Genomic DNA, 20,448 nt, shown 5'->3' with positions numbered 1-20,448 from the left:
TTATTATTATAAGGTATCACATTGTTACTTTAATTAAAAGAACCCAACATACAAAGAAAAATAAAGAAAAACAACATTTAAAACATAATTCTAAGTTATGGCACATATTTATAACTTATACCATTGAAACAAAAAAGACATTAGTTAAAAATTTCATCATCTACTGAAGTCATATGTTGTAAACTATGAAGCGTAAGCATCTCGATGTAGTAACATAAGTTGTGTGTTATAAAAACTATTTTTATTGAAATTACAAAACATTTAAGTACACAACATAAAAATGCTAAAAATATGAATATAACAATATACTACCATTTCAATCCAAACATCCAGTCCAAACGTTCATAAATAATTTCCTAAAATCTAAAAAAAAAAATATAACAGAGTCTCAAAATTTAATAAAATAACAATGAAAACAATTGTCTTTATTATTTAATAAATGAGAATCATAACAATTTATTTTGAAACTTTCCTCAACTTAGGATTTAATATTTAAAATTAATCTTCAAATTAACATGTGGAAATTCTATAAATGAAAAATTGACGAGTTGAAGTCTATGTGAACATTCTAGTTAAATGTCATGTAGAAACCTTGTATTGCTTTAATAGTATACTAAGATATTATAATGTGATGAAATCATATTTTTCTCTCATGTATAAGTATAACCGAGTTTCTTTCATCACAATTATGCATGCAAAATTATTGCATTGAAATAAAATTTGCAGGATGAATATACAAATACCACAAGTTGCAATTAACCCGTTGAGTACATCAAAATATGTTTTATTCAACAAATTTGAGTTTTATTGAACTTGTAATGAAATAGTTTAAATGGGTTTGGTTCTCGGGTTTTGGGTTTTTTGAGTCATGCTATGATAGGCTAATCGGGTTTCGGGTTAATATAAAAAAGGAAAAAGAAACTCATTTTTTCTTGGGTGGGGTCATTCGGGCTTTGGGTGTTGTTTAATCGGGTTTTGGCTGCTTCGTATCAGGTTCCTTAGTTTTTATATCTAATCAAGTCATGTCCAGAAGTTTTAGAACATGTAAGCACTTGTTTAATCCTTCTTATATCTATCCAAATATATAGGACAGTTACTTTGATCTCCATTGATTTTTATTGATGGAGTTTACAAAGAAGACTTTAAACAAGCAATGTTCTTGGTAATTGATAATGACTATGGGTAACAACAAGCCGAGGGTCTCTCTGGAAGCCACCTCTTTATTCCTTTGGATAGAGGTACGGTGTGCCTACATCCCACCCTTCCCAGACCCTACTTATAGCTTTGCTGTCGGTGGGATTTACTGGGTATGATTGATTGATATGGGTAACAACAAGAAAAGTGCAATTAAACTTTTATGTATTTTTCAAATAGTTATACATTCCTCTATGGGCATTAAAGTGGGCGCTAAGAGGGGGGGGGGGGGTCACGAAGACCGCAATATAGGGGGTTTTGGTGGGCCCATGTGTTTCTCTCTCTCTCATACATACTGATATAATACTAAATATATATAATTCCCTTGTATATTTTATATAATATTTTATTAGTTTATGTTCGGTTTTTATTAGGATTTGTATATTACTAACATATTTGAGTAATGTAGGTCCCGGGACTTGTTCGTGGTTAAAAAGGGTGAAAAACGAGCTAAAATAAGCCAAACCGGAGAACCGGAGGATCTTCTACGAATTTTTACGTCCATGGGCTCAGATTTCCAGAATCTTCTATGAATTTTAAGTTTTTGGGCTCAGATTTCCAGTATCTTCCACTAATTTTAAGTTTTGGGTCTTGAAAGTCTATATAAACACCCATAAACTTAACCCTAATCATAACCTGAATACCCTGCGAACCAGAGTCGAATTTGGAGTTTCCTGGAGCTTAGGATTGCAATATTTGGTGGGTTTGAAGGCTAGGAATCAGCCGGCGAAGTGCCAATTGATCAAGAACGAATACCACGGGTTTTATCGCCTTTAATCTTCCGTTCTTATTTATTTTCGCCATGATTTCCTTTATTATCGTTTTGTTTGCTTTTATGATGTTAGGCTAAACTTTAAAGACTGCCTAGGCTTATGATGAACCTTTGTTGACGTTTGATTTTGACTTGGGATTTATTTATCGTTATGGTTTTTATGAACTAGTTAAAAGGTTTGATTATATTAAATTGATGCATATGTGTGCTTGAGGTTGTTTAATTAAGTTTTATTATTCCATAGTTGCCTTGATTATTGTTTGTCATTATGATAGGTTTCTATTAGGTCATCTACTTTGTGTTTTGGACTATTTTATGATTGATTTCGCGATAAGATCATAGGAATAAAATTAGTTAATCAAATAAACCTAAGTGTGCTGCTAACCTAAATAGTTGTAAGGTGCTAGGTTATTGATAGGTCTTTGTTGATCAGGATTGCTAGATTTAGTTCTTCGTAAGGAGTCCGTCTAGGTTTGATTGATTAACTTGTCTATCGAGTCAATTGAATATATTAGACTGCCTTTGATTTCCGCGCTGTAAGGTAGGAGTTCGTATAAAGGAACTAGTTTGTAATTAATTAGGTGACCGTAAGGAAACTTGATTTTTACTACTGGTGTGCGTTAAAACTTATTAGAAATCCATAGGTGTCTCTTGAGAAGGGTCAGTGGTCCTGTTCGGGTTTTCTCTTAGGCGTCTATTTTACGATCCCAGTTCCATAACTAAATAGTCTCTCGGTTAATTGATAACTGAAACTTAGGGGATTCTAGCCTAGGTGGTTGTTCATCATCATCTGAATTAAGTCTAAGTTTAAGTTTAGTCGTCTTTAGTTTTCCTAATTAGTTAAAATTAGTTTATTAGTAAAACCCTCCTTAGGCAAATAACAAATAAATAGTCGTGTCTGTAGTTGAGTCTAATTTAGCTGGTTACGTAATTTAAAGAGTCTCGTGGGTTCGATATCCGGACTTACTTAGCTGTACTAGAGTCTATCGGTTCAGTTGCCGGCTAGTAGTTTAGTTAAGTTTAAGAGTCTAGAATTTATTACTTAGTGTCTAGATTAGCGTTTATTTAGTTAATAAATTAATAACTACTTTTAGTACATCACATACATACACACATACATATAATAGGGCGGTAAAGGGGCTTTAAACCACAGCAGGGCATTATGAAGAAGGGCTTCGAAGCTGCGTTTTCTTACGTGACGATGACACGGAGAGGCTTTAAAGCCCTTCCATAGCGAAAAACCTTAGGGCCAAAAGTGAGATCTTTCAAAATATAGGCATACCACATCGTCATTGGATGTACAAATAAATTCTTAACTTCAATCAGGCTTCGCTATAGAGTCACCCAGGTTACGGACTGATTTTCAGCTGGGACCTATTATATCATGGAAATGAAGACAGCAAAAATGTTATGTGTTTCAGGTTCAAATAAGGTAAACTATATGAGATATATGTTTTTTGAGAAGATAATTGAAGAATATATGTTAAAACAATCATGTTCATTGGATTACATCGAAACAGAAGGCAAGCGGGCAATATATGAGATATTAGTTTTAAATTACAACATATGATATCATTTGATAAACCATTTGGTCAGTGACTTTTATTTACACCCGTTTTGCAGCAACAGAAGCAGAACCACCAACCAAGAAAACAAGGCAGCAGAATAGTCAAGTACATAAAATGTAAGCACCATGCAGTAGGAAGTGATATCAATTTTTTGTGTAACTAGACATTGTTGCTTTTGTATATCACTAACTCTAACCAGCAATAGCTACTGGGTAGATCTTCTGTAATTAGGTGGCATATTCAATACACAAATTGCAATTTATTTAGTAAGCAACAAACACATTTTGTATTAGAAATGCTACGGAAGGCAAACATATGTCCTTGATAAAACAATTATACATGACTACCTTTGTTAACCATCATCTAAACATCGCCGCATCGCGGAGGATCACTCTACTCGTGTGTAAGTATAAAACCGAGTTTCTTTCATCACAATTATGCATGCAAAATTATTCCATTGAAATAAAGTTTGCAAGGATGAATATACAAATACCACAAGTTGCAATCAATTCGTTGAGTCTATCAAAATATGTTTTATTCAACAAATTTGAGTTTTATTGAACTTGTAATGAAATAGTTCGGCTAAGGCCGTTGAACCTGTGGGAAATTTTGAAATTGAAAACTTAAATTTTCTAAGAGTCATTCGTTTAAGCATATTCATATTGAATTATTTCGGCGGTTCGACTGAAAATTCGATCGGATAAAACTTAGTAATTTGACAAGTTCTTAGTATGTAAATTGTGTGAATTAGAGAACCAAATAAATCAGTGTGTGCAACCTAAAATCGGAGAAATCCTTTTGTAAATTATGGTTGGTAACTTAGCCTTTTGCGGTTATCGTTTAAAATTTTGAATTTCATTAAAATCCTGCCGATATTTTAACTTGTGATCGTAACATGACAGATTCTGGAATTTATCTTATAATAAACTTTTAATATAACAAAAATAGTCAAAATAAAAAGTTCGACTCCAACAAAGGGGATTGTCTCTTCAACCTAGAGGTGTGTTTTTTAACCGTACCCGAATAACAAACCCAAACCGAAGCGACCCGAGACCCAAATAACCCAATCCGAATTCACCTGAACCGATTAAACTCCTAACCCGAACCCGAGATAAAATATTCGGGTTGATATTTGTGTTGATATACCCAGATTCGGGTTGACCCGTATAACCCGAAGTATAATACATCGATGCATGTATCCCTAATTTTGTAGGGTAGGTTAGCGGTGAAGTAGCACTGTCACACCCCGACCAATGAAGGCGGAAACGTCGAGGCGCGACATGATTGCTCATTGCACAATGACACTATAAAGTTAGAATATTTAAACAACTCATTTAAATCCATATCATCATAAATAACACAACAATACAAAATGCCAAATAGATAGATAAACGAATAACTTGTTCTTTTATTTTCTAATATCCTAAAGCCAAGATAATAAGTTTCTTCAAGTAATCCAATCAAGCTAACATCAAACCTGTAACATTGCATAAAATAGAGTTTGTCAGCACGAAGGTTGGTGAGCAATTTTTCATAGTTTTGGACAATAAGTATATAGTATGAAATCCACAACTAGTATATGAAAACAATAAATAATAGCAACAATTTAGAAAATAAAACCGTCAATAAGAATACATTGACGACAATAATGAAATCGTCAATAAGAATACATTGACGACACCTTTCTATATGGGGATACCATATATACTCGGAATTAACGTATGATCATACTTTGATGAGGCTACCCGCCTTAGCATTGATAAATTTGCACATAATCATGTAAAGCATATAATACCAAATCGAGCATTTATTTAAGTAAACATATACAATACGTGTTGTGGTTTAAGACTCAAGTATAAATCATTTGAATTTGAATAAGTATGCAATGCCACCCCAAAACGAAAGATGGAAAACGGGGGATGAAAAAGTACTCACATTAACAAGTAACTTGAAAGATAGTGTCGTGAATAATCGGAGAGATCGGTTTAACGAGCAAGACCTATATTAAACGGGTCTTGTGTTAGTAGGTAGTCTTGGAAGGGTTTAAAATAAAATACATGACAAATAAAGTAAATAAATAAAGTTTAGAATTTAAAATGTAAATATTTGAGAAATTAAAGAAACGAGTTTTGTAAAATAAGTTTACTCGAAACCGGGTCTCGGTATTCTATTCATTAGTTTTTTTCTTTTTTTACTCAACCTATGTTAAGTAATAATGTGGGTTAAAATGCGATATTGCAAAACCTTTGGTTATAAGAATACCAAAACGAGGTTTAAACGAGTGTTCGGGTTTGTCGGTTCGAGACTTGATAATTGACCAAGCTCACAGTTAACTTCCCAAAATAATAAATGTTATGAGATAACTCGATAAAATCAAAATAGACTTAACCAAGTATGTAGTTCTATTGTGAAGAACCTTAACGTTCGTTAAGCGAGTATACGACCTTATCGGTTCGAACTTGTTATAAGATCAAGTTGGTTACCGACATGCCAAGTATGTTTAGAAATTAACTAAAATTGATTTAAATTATAATCTTGAAGAAAAATATGAGTTTTGGTGGCTAAAAACACACTTGTGTGTCTTAAGCGAGTGAACTCGGTTTAGTTCGGTTTTTGGTTCGGTCCTTGACTCGGAATAAGACCGAGGATGGTTACCACATACCCAATTACCATGGAACTTGTAAAATAACTTATAAATAATAATACTCAAGTTTTACATTCAAAAAGTTAACAATAAAGTTTTTAAACAAAAGTTCGGTTTTTGGTTCGGTCCTTGACTCGGAATAAGACCGAGGATGGTTACCACATACCCAATTACCATGGAACTTGTAAAATAACTTATAAATAATAATACTCAAGTTTTACATTCAAAAAGTTAACAATAATGCTTTTAAATAAAAGTTCGGTTTTTAGTTCGGTCATTGACTCGGAATAAGACCGAGGATGGTTACCACATACCCAATTACCATGGAACTTGTAAAATAACTTATAAATAATAATACTCAAGTTTTACATTCAAAAAGTTAACAATAATGCTTTTAAACAAAAGTTCGGTTTTTGGTTCGATTCTCAACTCGGGATGAAACCGAGGCTAGTCACCACATACCCAATACCATGGAACTTGACAAATATGAAAAATAAACTAAAATATGTAGAATTTAAGCAAGTATAACAAGTTATATGGTTAGATTTGTTAAATATATAAACAAGGACTACAAAGTCCTCCATGTAACCTTGCCTTACTAGTCCGACATTTCAACCGGCCGAGACCGGAGAAATGAAAGACCGAAGGTAAACAAGGAGTGTATATTATATATATGTTGTAACATCAAGCTTTAAGTATTGAGAAGTTAGTTAAAATGAAAGATTAGCTTATGAAGAACAACCTTAGAATTCAAGAATTTGAGAGAGAAATGAAGAAATGAGCAAGCACAAATGAAGAAGATGGGTGTGTATATATAGGGTAAGTTGAATGGGTCTTTCATAAAGGGTGTTTCATGAAAATGGGTTGGTTATAGACCCAAGAAAGCACAAACTACAAATGGGTCCTTCAAGTCTCCATTTTGGTAGTTTTAGTCCCTGGAGTTCGTTTTGAGCGTTTTCGGGGAATTTTAAGAACCGAAAAGGGTGTTTTTTTTATCCAACAACTATAAAACAAATATTTAACATACAATTCATCATTTTGATAATATCGAAAGGTTTGGGATACAAAACGGGTCGGGTTTACATTAAGAATACAAGTATAAAATAACCCGAAATTGACAAATGTCACAAGCACAGTGACCTTATGTATTCTTGTTCGGTTGTTCTCAAGACTCCAATTAATATTGGATCTAGCACATCCCAATGTATTAATGGCCATAAAGCATGCGGAGAATGTATATTCATTTCACAAACTTAAATAGTATTGTGTTTAAACCAATATATATTGAGCATGTTTCTTCAATCTACACAAGTATTAATCCACATGCTACAACACTCCTTCATCCCGTCTAATACATTCTTGTATGATAAATTTCATGTTTTGCTAAACAATATATGCTATTGTTGAATATGGCTGTATATTGTGGTTTTCTAACGGCTTGGAATTTGGTTTTTTAATTTTTGATATTGTTAAAGGTGGATTTTTTTTTTAATTTGTTAAACCCGAAACCCAACCAGAATTTACCCGACCCGTATAACCAGAAACCCGAACAAACCGAACTTATTTGGGTCGGTTCTTGGGTCAATTTGTTTTGAGCTCAAACCCGAACAACCTGACCCAAACAACTCGAAACCCGAATAAATAACTCGAAGAACACCCCTAATTCAACCTGAATGCTCAACGTTGTTGGCTGCAAATGTCAGTTAGCTGAAATTCGATCGTCTTGCAGTTGGATCCGACAAAAGGACTGGTAGTGGTAGTTAAACCTCTAAAAGAGTATTTCAAACCCTAGAAACATGAGGGTGGTTTCCCCTTTCGTTGGAATCGCCATCACCATCGCTCTCATCTCTCTATTCTTCGCATATTTATATCCACTCACCTTTCATCCTCTTCCTGCATCTATTTCACCCTCATCCCTTGTATGCATATAACTTCTATTTAATTTATGATTTCAGTTTCATTCATATCATATAATGCTTGTTTGTTTTTCTATATATTTTAAGTTAAGCCTGTTAATTTCACCATTCGGATCAGAGATTATTTACACCTGAAGATTTGGCTATATACAACGGGACCGATGTCGCCTTGCCAATCTTGTTAGGAATTCTCGGGTACTTTCATTAATATTCATTCCTTCAAGTATTATCAATACTTAGGTTTCGATGATTTGTTTAAGTTCCGGATATTGTTATTATAGCTTTGTTTCGGTTTGGGTTTGGGCAGGAATATTGGTGATTGTATGCATCTGATGTTACCTTGTCTAGGTAATTGTTTAGTTTGAAACTAGAGATATGGCCGAATGTTCGGTAATTAACTTTGATGGATAGTATATTTGATTGCCGACGATTAAAGAATGATTTGTCAGTGGCTGATGAGCGTGGAAACATGCTCAATTGGCAAGTTTAAAATTAGACTAGCACAGCAAGTGTATATCGACTGTTATGTTTTCTGAATTAATTTAATTATTTTGTTTGATATTTTGATACCATTGATTACATATCTATAATAAGTTTGCTTACAATAATTTTACTTCTGATATTTATCCCTTATTCATTGAAGGAGGGGTTACTTTTTTTTTTTAATTAAGTCAATTATGATTGAAATAGTTAATTTGCCCGTTAAGTTTGTAGTGAAATACAAGGAAGTAAGGATTATGATTAGTAGATGACTAACTTCTAAATGCTAGCTAAATGAAACGGTATCATGATATTTCATGACTTTTTTTTTTCTGGGACATTGGTAATTAGGTCTATCGAATGTATTATGCGTAGATGATAAATGCTGGTGAATCGGGTTTTAATGTGTTCCTTTTCTTTCATGTGTGGAATATCAGGTCAGTGTTTGATGTGACAAAAGGGAAATCTCATTATGGCAAGGGAGGTGGCTACAATCACTTTGCCGGAAGGTTTTATTCTTTTTCCTTATTATTTTCAAGTGTATCTATCAAAGAAATTATATTGGTTGTTTAGATAAAACTGTAGGAACATTGTATATTATGTCTCTAAAAAGGTGTTAGTGCTACTCTTTCGTCACCTCATGTCAATAAGGTCACGCAAGCTTAAACTAGAATGACCTAACTCAAGAGTTCTAAATTTTAATGATTAAAAAGTCAATGACTTAAAGTCGACCTTAATCACAAAATTGTAGTTTGCATTATCCATCTGTTTCATCTTATACTACCGTTCATTCCTTCTGTCTTTTCTTTTCCAGAGATGCTTCCAGAGCATTTGTTTCCGGAAACTTCACAGGTACATTTGTCAATTCTTGTCAAACAACGCACTTTTTTGGGATGCTGATTTGCATATAATAGAAAAAAGATGCATTTTGCATAATTTGAGTAACAAGTTCCAAAAGAACTTTTCATCGTGAACTTACATATATTATCGTTGGTTTTTATCATTTATTGGATTCAGGAGACGGACTTACGGATTCTTTAGCTGGTTTATCTAGCACTGAGGTAATTAATGTTTAGCTTCCTAATCTACCGATAATGGTTTTTTGATGATTGCCATAATGAATCATATATGCATGATAATGAAAAGTTTGACATTCTATCTTTATTTTATAGGTGAAGAGTGTAGTTGAATGGAGAGATTTCTATATAAGGACGTACATGTAAGTGCGTAGCCATTTTTTTTTATCATGGATCACAAGTGAAAAATATAGGTAATTAATATCTTTATATTATTGGCTAATCAACAGACCCGTTGGCAAGTTAGTTGGCAGATATTATGACAGTGAAGGGAAGCCGACAAAATATCTTAAAGGAGTAGAAGCCAAGGCAGCAAGAGGTGCACAGTTAATTGAAAAACAAAAGAAGGAAGAAGCCAAAGTACCTGGCTGCAATTCCAAATGGAGCCAGGATGAAGGCTCTGAGGTAGAGGTGCACAAACCGGTTTTTTTAAAAAAACCGGTTCGGTTAATAACCGGACCGGTTAATAACCGGTTTTTTGCTGTCAAAACCCTAACCGGTCTAACCGGGAAACCGGTTAGAACCGGTTAATAAACCGGTTTTTTTATTAACCGGTTTTTTTATTAACCGGTTTTTTTTTTTTTTTTTTTTTTTTTTAAATTTCGCGGTTTCAAATACGAATATTTGTTTTTTATATTTTGTACTTAATGAAGACCATTATTTTTTCATAGTATAAACAAACCGGTAACTACAAGGCAAAACGGTAACTACAAGGCAAAACGGACTGACCGAAGCCATTCTTTGCTTTCGTTGTTAGGGTTCTTTGCTTGGAAGATGAGTATGAGTGTGTGTTGGTGAATGTGTTTTCAACAAACCAAAGATTAAAAACACATAACTTTCATTTATAGTTTTTACATTAAAAATACAAACATTAAATCGTTATCGCATATTCGTAACTCAAAAATACAAACATTAAATCATTAACACTGAAGAAATCTCTGCCAAGAACTGTTGTTCATGATTTAACTCAAAAATACAAACATTAAATCGTGAACTAGCAGATGCTCCTGTTGTTCCCAATCGCAGTTTGTTCATGATTTGCCTCCATGTTTGCTGTTTCTTTAACTAAATTAGAAAAATCCAAATCAACAAGTAAATAAGAGCACATATTAGGAAAAAGAATGCTTAGACACGATTACATGAACAACTTGCTGTTTCTTACTCATGATTTGCCTCCATGTTTGCTGTTTCTTTAACTAATTTTCTTCGCTACCCGATCCCGAGCTATTTCTTAGGTAATCGTCGTACGCGGCTTCTTCATCGGTCATTGGTTGAGTGTGTCCTTCATTGACCTCGTCTTCATACAAGCCCGCTTCATACTCCATTTCCCCCTCGAGTGAGCGTTGATGTTGTGCCCTATCTAAAGAGTCCAAGTAATCCTTGTAGCAAATCGACATCTCTATAGCTGGTGCAGTGAGTCGAGTCCTCCTAATCGATATAACCCTGCCAGAAACAGAAAAAGCAGACTCCGAAGCTACCGTGGAAGCTTGGACAGTTAGTAAATCTTTGGCCATGGCGGCGAGGATCGGAAACTCATCCTCCTTACCTCTCCACCAAGCCAGCAAATCAAGACTTCTAAATTCATCCGGAGTCATGTGTTTCACAAAGTTGGTACCACCATACCTTCCAAGTTCACTGCTTGGGGTGTTTACCTTTTGACGTTTACCGGCGTCTTCCCAAATCATGTAGTACATCCCCATTTCAAGGTCGGTTTGGGATTGGGATTGGGCAACAGCTCTTAACGAGTCATGAATTTGGGAAGACGACCCGTATTTTGTAAGGTAGACATCATACATGTTTGACAAGGTGGTGTTGAAAGCATTCTTTAAAGTTTGGCTATAATAGGGGTTTTGATCGTTGTTTAACTCTAGCTCATCACAAATTTTTTCTATTAAAGCTTCAACACCACCAACATTGATGCAAGGGTTTAACGCAGCAGCACATGTCAAAACAGCAGGTAGTTCTTGAAAATATTTTCTAAATTTTTCTTTCATTTTTACACCCATATCAAAATAAGGTGTACCCTTACAATGAAGTTCACTCAACTTTGTTCACATGACAGCAATTTTTGGTAAAGCAATGGGGCTTGTTGGTAGTAAACCCCGGATAAAATAGTTGTGCAAGATTTAAAAATTTGAAGGACCTTCGTAACGATCTCAATCAATAACCAGTTTCTAGGATCGTACGGTGCACATTTACCCCTACTTGACAAAATTTGATGAAACGCAATTAATGATTAAAAAAAAAAAAACGGTCCAAAAACAAAAAAAACGGGCATATAGCCGTTATAAACCGGTTTTTTTATAAACCGGTTAACCGGTTTTTCCATAACCGGTTAATAAAAAAAACCGGTTTTTCCATTAACCGGTTCGTTAACCGGTTTTGGATCTAGAACTTGTAACCGAAAGACGAACCGGCGGTTTCTAAACCGGTTTTTAAAAAACCGGTTTTCGTAAAAACCGGTTTCCGGTTTAAACCGGTAAACCGGTTCCCCAACCGGTTTTTTTGGCCATCTCTACTCTGAGGTATTTATTTGACTTTTGAGGTCAAACATACTTCATTCATAATTTAAAGTTATATGGATTTATCACAGCAGTAATCCCAAAGCTTTTGCTTATTCGTTTTTGGTAGCAACTCGAATGCAGATATCAGTCAAAAAATGTGTTTAATGTACAAAGTTGATATAGCTATAGGAAATTTATAGCTTGTTTCTTTGACTCAAAAGTCAAAAGTCACAAAAGTAGTAACTTTGTGCCTTGGGGTGTGTGTGTGTGTGACAGGTGTGGTGTGACCATGGATACCCACGGCTCGTTCAGAGACCACTAGAAATAGCAATAACAGGAAAAATGAGCAAACGTTGTGCGTGTTACAATGAAGCAGATTTGGATCAACCGGGTTTAGAAGTTTATGAAGGATGCGATTTCTTATCCAAAGCTTGTCGTCTTTAATTGTTGTGATACGATTATCAACGAGATGTGGGTTATATTTTGCGACTTTGATTATTTATATGTTATTATAGGAAACGTTTTCGCCTTAGTTTTACTCATTTGTACTTTGACGTTACTGGAATAGTGGAAGATCACATTTTACATTATTAATAGTCAAAAGAATTATATCTATAATAGCATTTGATTATCAGACTGTTGAAAATCAAAAATGGTTTGAATTTGGGGTTTTATGACTTTATGCTGCATTTAACTTGTAATGTTTAGACTTTTACCTTTTATTTAATAAAATTTATATAAAATGGATAAATTTTAACTAAACTCGCATTTGCCCGCCTAAACTCGAGTTCAGCTCGTTTTGAGCTCTATTTTATAGGCCCAAGTCAGTGCCCATTTAAAATTTTAAATGCTAAAAAAAAAAAACTCTTTTTACTTAAAGTAGCAAACCTAAAGTAGCCTAAAGTAGCATGTGACTGGATAAATAAAATTTCAAAATGGATGAAAATTAAAAAAAAAAGGAAATGAAATGTTGATATGCATACAATGAAGTGATAAATTAAAAGGCATTGGTTATTAACACAGCCATTTACCTATTTAAACACTCTTTTGATTGCATAAGATCGTATAATGTGTGGGCTTATAATGGAACGGCATAGAATGTGTGGTCTTGTGGTGGAACTGCATAGAATGTGTGGTCCTGTAGTGTGAAGACAGATGAAACGGTTAGTGTGGGGACCACATCCCTTCATGAGGTATTCATGTCATGTGTTGTTATAAGAAGCACGTGATGTACGCGTGTCGACCATAGGGTCACTTTGGGAAATCACTATTAAGACCCTTCACAATAGGATCCAACAAAACATATTATAGCAAGCCAAGGAAGGGGTCGAGAGTATTTTTAAAGTTACTGTCATTTAATTTATTTTAGCTCGTTAATAGCTTGTTTTTAATTTGGAGCTTGGCTTAGTCTCAACTCTCAACTAGTTTATTATTAATCAATTCGCATATATGTAAAATAATATATATATACTAGTAGATGTGCCCGTGCGTTGCGGCTGGGATGCATTGAGGATTAGGTTGGTATGATTTAGGTTTGCGGCGGAGACGCGACATAAATTCGATAACATTGGAACGCTTTGTGACGATACTGTACTTTGCTATAGGTTAATGCAACATATGCTAGTGTAGGTCAAGTAAAAACAATGCTAATGCCAACACAAGGCGATTTGCAAGGCGAGCATACACTTGACTAAGTTTTAATCACTAATAAATATTTTAAACAAATTTTAATGAAAGAAAAAGAAAAAAAATTATAATGCACTTCATTCCATCATCATCAAAAATGTATAATTTGTAAATTGCACACCAAATAGAAAACTGAACATAATAAAAAGATTATGGTTAAATGCTACTCCCAACTATAGCCCATGACCACTTACCAGCACTTATGCCTGTTCATTGATAAATAAGATGTTACTAATCAGTAATAAATTACTGTTACGATTCTTTGCGATTTTCCATTACTTGTATATATGTGAAGCAACTTTTAGAGATAATAGTTTGTCTACATCCAACCCTCCACGTACCCCACCAATAGCTTTGCTATGGGTGAGATTTTCACAAACAAGAAACCAGTCGCACAAAAAAGAAACAAACAGTATAACTAGATTCACATGAAATTTCTTTTCAAGTGTTCTTTAGCAATGACAACTTTATAGAGTTCAAAAAGAAAAGAAAAACAAAAAGCAAACAAGATGAACAAAAAACCAACTTAATTAAAACTAAATAAACAATACAATAATATCTTTTGCCATTGCATAGTATACAAAATAAAAAGACTATTTAAGAGATCATATGCAAGCAGTTAAAGAGACTTATAATATGTCAAGGGATACAAAGCCCCATTAAAAGTTACTGGCTTTCAAGGGTCCTCTCATTCCATGAAATGAAATATCTGTTCTAGAATCAACTGAACTACCTGATTTACCATTTCGATGTTTTTCAGAATGTTGGTCAACTGTTGACTTCTGCCTTAGTTGCAGGTCCTCAACATGCCACCACCACAACTATTCTCTATTTTTCCTTAGCCGTTTGTTGTGTCGTGTCATCTTTGAGCAGCTATCAAGATGGCGACCATGAAGTAAAACTATGTTTACCCTCTTCATATTCTTTTGTAGCTGCATATGTGGTTATTACGTTAGCTAACAATGCTTTATATTCATTTGCATATCTTTAAAACATGACAGCACCCAAGGTTAGAAGAAAAGACAAATTAGGAAAAATATGTTAAAAGGTCTAAATTTGTGATTTGAAGTGTTTAATACAACTCACATCGTATAATGACTTAATGTGTTCACAGGAAAATCTTCTTGAGATCTGATTGATCTAAATAAGGGTTGCCAGCACGCCCTTGAGGATCCTTCTCTAGGTTAGTCTTTGTATCCGTCTCTGAAACTTGGAACAATATATGAAAAGCCCAACATCAAGAAATATTATCACCAATTTGAATTATTTAAATACAAAACATTGACTTAAAAAACTTACTATTAGAATACAAGTGAATCTTTAATTGTCTCTGCAAGTAATGCTTAATATGACTCAATAGCTTCCTTTCTAAAAAAATTTGAACACACCCGCTCAACTTGTTTTCTCGCTCTTTTCTCTTACACAATACCCACTCACTTTCCCTCCATTTCTCCCATGTTTATTTATAAAGAAAGCATTTATGATAACCTCAACAAACATGTTGATCACATATGGCTCTTCGAGCACTATAGACTGGTATTGGCTGCAACAAGAATATTGTTTCTACACACTTAACAGAAAAATATCATGTTGATAATTTAACAAGTGACAAATATTGGACTTTAGCAAACCTTAAAATGTGGATCAAACAAAACTTTAGGAAGTTCTTTCTCACATTTGGAAAATGAAGCCATCCCACGCTCCTTGAGCATCTCCTGTATATTCCACAAGCAAAAAGCTTAATATTGAAAATATTTAGAAAAATGTTGGTTTTACAACAACGATAGTCAACAAAATAAGATACCCCAAATTGAATAGCATGATCCTCTTTGGTTGGTCAAGTGTCTATATCTTGTAAATTTGGAGAGCTGTTAGATATATTTCCATCACCATTATCATCTTTAACATTTTATTTTCCATTCTTACTATGTGGGCCCTTCTCTACTTGATCAACTGGTGCAGAACCATTTAGATCAGAATACCATTATAAGAAATATTACCATCACTTCTTTCTTTGTGCATACCTTGTCAAGTAACCAAATGATTTTGAACCTGAAAAAAAAAGTAAAATATTGAAATCAATTACACAAAACCATGTTATTGGACTCAAACTGAGCAAATAATCCACTAAAATGCACATCAAGTCATATTTTCTAAGTAGAATAACATGGCCCGGTGGCTCAGCCTAATGCTAATTTTAGCTTCGACCATAAACAATGAATAATCTAAAATAATTAATCTAAACATATCACAATTAAACGCATAACTTAAACTATTTAAAAGCATCATAAGTACTTAACTTAAGCTAAGCGTAGTTGACAAACAGCTTGAAGTTTATAGATTGAGGCCCGCTATTACAATATATACCAAATTTAAATTGAAGCTGGTCAATTAATGTTTTTGAGCTTTTTAACTGAGGTAATAGAATGGGAAAAAAAACTTCAAGATTAATGCCAACAACGGTGGTAAAAAGAATGGAAAAAAAAGTCAACAACGGTGGTAAAAAAAAACTACTATAATAGAATGGAAAAAAAAAGTCAACAACGTTAGTAAAAAAAAAAAAAGTCAGGTTATGTTATTTAAAAAACACAAAATTACGACAACGGCACATCATATCGCTTCAACATTACTTCTAATGAAGTTGAACAAATTAGATCTATTCCGTTTCAGTATAAGCAACAATATCTTAAAGATCCAAGATGACAAATGATGCATAAAGCCATCAATAATCAAAATACATTAATGAACGATAATCAATAGGTCAAACAAACTTATAACAAAAATGTATCAAATCAAAACCAAGGTCTCACTCAATGACAGCATAAGCATCACGACTTAACACCCTGAAACAGACTCCATACCTGTTAACAACAACCTAAGCAGCAATAGAAGGTTTAGAAGCAGAAGACAATCTAGGCCTCTTCGACAAACAGCTTGAACTATTACAATATATACCAAACTTAAATTGAAGCTGGTCAATTAATGTTTCTGAGCTTTTTAACTGAGGTAATAGAATGGAAAAAAAAACTTCAAGATTAATGCCAACAACGGTGGTAAAAAGAATGGAAAAAAAGTCAATGGTGGTAAAGAAAACTGCTATAAGGTAATAGAATGGAAACAAAAAGTCAACAATAGTGGTAAAAAGAGAAAAAGTTAGGTTATGTTATTTAAAAAAAACAAAATTACCGTCCTTGCGTCCCGGGACGGGGTAAGATGTGAGCATATCCTTGCATAAGCTTATCTCGTGGAAACCGTCTATGACCTTGAAACAAAACTAAATAATTACATTTTAAGCTACCATATAATTAAAACTTAAAAGATAACCGTTGACCCAAAATCCAATATTAGAGACGGGGTAAGATGTGCACATATCCTTGCATAAGCTTATCTCGTGGAAACCGCCTATGACCCTGAAACAAAACTAAATACTTACCTTTTAAGCTACCATGTAATTAAAACTTAAAAGATAACCATTGACCCAAAATCCAAGATTAGAAATGTAACCATGGGAGCATTGAGCGCATTTAGGAATGACAGTCTGTTGAGCACCATGGATCTCGAGCATGCATTGCCTTCAACTAATACATGCAAATTCATCAAATTTTACCACAAATTGAGTTATCTACTATATGTGTTTGGCCCATTAAAGATGTAATAATATAACCTGAAACAACTCACGGGTTTTTTACGAATTCCAACTTGTGACCATGTGATCATCTCTAAAGCTTCCTCCATGGTTCCATAACCTCCTGAAAAACCATCAATAGTTGAATACTCCTTTTATGTTCAAAAATCATAAAATTTGAACAAAATTATAAGTGCAATAAACATCAATAGTTGAATACTACTTTTTTTTTTTTTCAAAAATCATATAATTTGAACAAAATTATAAAAATATCAGGAGGTGCAATAAACGCATTAGCTTCTCGTGCCTTGCCAGCTTTCCTTTTGTGCATATTTGCCACTACATGGATACTAATATTCACAAAAAAATGACCAAATTAAAAACCAACAGTCATCAGTTTGAAATCACAAAAACGCTTACCTGAACCGTTATCAAATGATTTTGACATGAATATATGTTATCACAATACATTTTCATCCGGATTGAGACAACGAAATCAATCGAAAACAGAATTAGTTGATGAGATTGGGGAATTAAGAAGCAGATAATCGATTAGGGCTGGAGGTTGTTGCAAACAACTACCATGGAGAAGCGGGGATTTAATCAGGATGAGCTTAGGAATCATTGGATGTTCAACTGCCCAATAGAATATACAATGATGTTACAGTTGAAATCCATCATTAATTAGGGTAGGCGAGAAGACGATTAAACGTAGAGGGAGGACTAATTGATTGAACGGAAAGCCGGAGATTGGAGAGTTGCCCGAGAGATTAATGAGGTATTTAATTTATCAACGTCTTAAGAAGAGAGATGATAGGAATTTGAAAGGTTGCATGTATGTATTATAATGAAATATAAATATAGATATAATGAAATATATATATATATATATATATTAAATGTGACATAACAATTTTTATTTAGTTATTTTATCATATTTATATAATGAGAATAATAATGGTATAAATAGCCCCCATTTGTAGAAACATCATCCACAACCGGACACATGTTCGTATAAAAAGGCAGGTCCGCTTGTTTAAAAAAAAAACTGACAGATGTTGCTCAAAACCGACAAATTATTAAACATCCGGCGACTGTTTAAAGTTTTGTTTATGTCGGATCTAACTTTTTAAAGTTCGGTCGGGTGGCCAATCTAAAGGGTTAGATTTTTATAAAAAACAGTCGGTGGCCAATCAAAACAGTCAGATGGCCAATATTGTTAACAGGTGGAAGGATTTCATTGGGTTACAAATCGGACAAATGGATAGATGAAAACGGACGACAGATAAAGCTATATAAATACCAGGATAAGTTGGCAACCAACGAAACCAAGTATTGCTAAACACATCCGATGTTGAATGCTGCTGCATTATTATGCAAAAATGGCAATCTAATCACCTTACTCGAAAACTGCAAATCACTCCATGAATTCAAGCAAATGCATTCAATCATTATTACATTTGGGATCCCTCTGATTCAACAAGATGCATTCACATCAAGATTCTTAACTTTTGCAGCCACTTATTCCAATAACATGGACTATGCATACGCCATTTTTCTCCAGCTTCCTAACCCAACTGTATTCAACTGGAACACCATCATTAGGGGCTACTCAAAAACCCGAAACCCGAACAAATCAATATCTGTTTTCATCGAAATGCTGCGAACTGGTGTGGCCCCAGATCATTTAACTTATCCGTTTTTAACCAAGGCCGCGTCGCATTTACAGGAAGTTCGGCTTGGTTATCGGTCCACGGGCGGGTTGTTAGAGTCGGGTTTGTGGCGGATAGGTTCGTTAAGAATTCGTCGATTCATTTTGTGGGTTCGTTTAAGGACGCAAACTATGCACGCCAACTGTTCGATGAAATGCCCAAGAAGAATTTGGTTTCGTGGAACTCGATGTTGGATTGTTATGTTAAGTGTAGGGAAGTGGTGTTGGCAAGGGAAGTTTTTGATTTAATGCCGGAGCGTGATGTGGTGTCGTGGAGCTCGATGATTGATGGGTATGCTAAGAGTGGTGAGTATAATGAGGCGCTAGATATCTTCGAAAAGATGCATGAATCGGGTGTCAATGCGAATGAGGTGACCATGGTGAGTGTGTTGGGTGCTTGTGCTCATTTAGGTGCACTTGATCAAGGGATCATGATGCATCGTTACATTACCGATAAGAGAATAACTTTAACTTTGGTTTTAAGAACTTCACTTGTGGATATGTATGCTAAATGTGGAGCGGTAGATAAGGCGCTAACCGTGTTTCGTGAAGCTTCCAGGAAGCAAACTGATGTTTTAATTTGGAATGAAATGATTGGTGGGCTTGCTACACACGGGTTCGTTCATGAATCACTTGACATGTTTACAGAAATGCAGAATGCTGGTATTACCCCTGATGAGATCACGTACGTATGCATACTAAGCGCTTGTGCTCATGGCGGTTTAGTAAGCGAAGCGTGGCACTATTTCAAGTGCCTTACTGATAACAATATGAAACCCAAGACTGAACATTATGCTTGCATGATGGATGCGTTAGCACGAGCAGGAAAACTCATGGAGGCGTACACATTTCTAACTCAAATGCCAATGGAACTGACAGCTTCCATGTTAGGTGCTCTTTTCAATGGCTGCATCAACCATAGAAATCTTGATCTTGCTGAGTTAGTGGGAAAGAAGCTTCTAGAACTAGAACCCGATCATGACGGGAGATATGTCGGTTTATCAAACGTTTATGCAGTGATTAAGAGATGGGATAAAGCCAGAACTTTGAGAGAAGCAATGGAGAAAAGAGGCGTGAAGAAGTCGCCTGGTTGGAGCTTCGTAGAGATTCTCGGGTCGACCCACAGGTTCATAGCTCATGATAAAACTCATCCTCAGTTTGAACAAATATACGACATGATGAATTTTATAGCCAAACAATTAACCGATGCAGATTTTGAAATGCCACAACATGATTACATGCTTAATATTGTAGATTTGTAATCGGATCCTT

The 20,448-nt window shown here is 34.5% G+C and overlaps 1 protein-coding gene and 1 pseudogene across 1 annotated transcript; both read left to right on the top strand.

The window, feature by feature from the left end:
• Positions 1 to 7,967: 7,967 nt before the first annotated feature.
• LOC143558148 (membrane-associated progesterone-binding protein 4-like) lies at positions 7,968 to 12,668 on the top strand. The gene is made up of 8 exons (XM_077047044.1): positions 7,968 to 8,097; positions 8,213 to 8,289; positions 9,012 to 9,083; positions 9,389 to 9,426; positions 9,592 to 9,635; positions 9,747 to 9,793; positions 9,881 to 10,055; positions 12,431 to 12,668. Exons 1-8 carry the CDS (start codon positions 7,975 to 7,977, stop codon positions 12,596 to 12,598), a joined length of 744 nt encoding a protein of 247 aa, XP_076903159.1. The 5' UTR covers positions 7,968 to 7,974; the 3' UTR covers positions 12,599 to 12,668.
• A 6,148-nt stretch (positions 12,669 to 18,816) lies between these two features.
• On the top strand, positions 18,817 to 20,438 carry LOC143558147 (pentatricopeptide repeat-containing protein At5g08305 pseudogene; annotated as a pseudogene).
• The last annotated feature ends 10 nt before the right edge of the window (positions 20,439 to 20,448 follow it).

Source organism: Bidens hawaiensis, unplaced genomic scaffold (genome assembly GCF_021521415.1).
Source record: "Bidens hawaiensis isolate Kalapana, Puna unplaced genomic scaffold, B.hawaiensis_p1.1 tig00019341_1, whole genome shotgun sequence".
In the NCBI taxonomy this organism is placed as follows: domain Eukaryota; kingdom Viridiplantae; phylum Streptophyta; class Magnoliopsida; order Asterales; family Asteraceae; genus Bidens; species Bidens hawaiensis.
The sequence above is the reverse complement of the archived record's forward strand: the minus strand, read 5'-3'. Positions and strand labels throughout refer to the sequence as shown.

Bases quoted from the DNA above. Each gene is read 5' to 3' on its own strand.
- LOC143558148 (XM_077047044.1), top strand. From the start codon at position 7,975: ATGAGGGTGGTTTCCCCTTTCGTTGGAATCGCCATCACCATCGCTCTC. The intron at 8,290-9,011 runs GTACTTTCATTA...GTGGAATATCAG, and splicing joins ATCTTGTTAGGAATTCTCGG to GTCAGTGTTTGATGTGACAA. The intron at 9,427-9,591 runs GTACATTTGTCA...TATTGGATTCAG, and splicing joins TGTTTCCGGAAACTTCACAG to GAGACGGACTTACGGATTCT.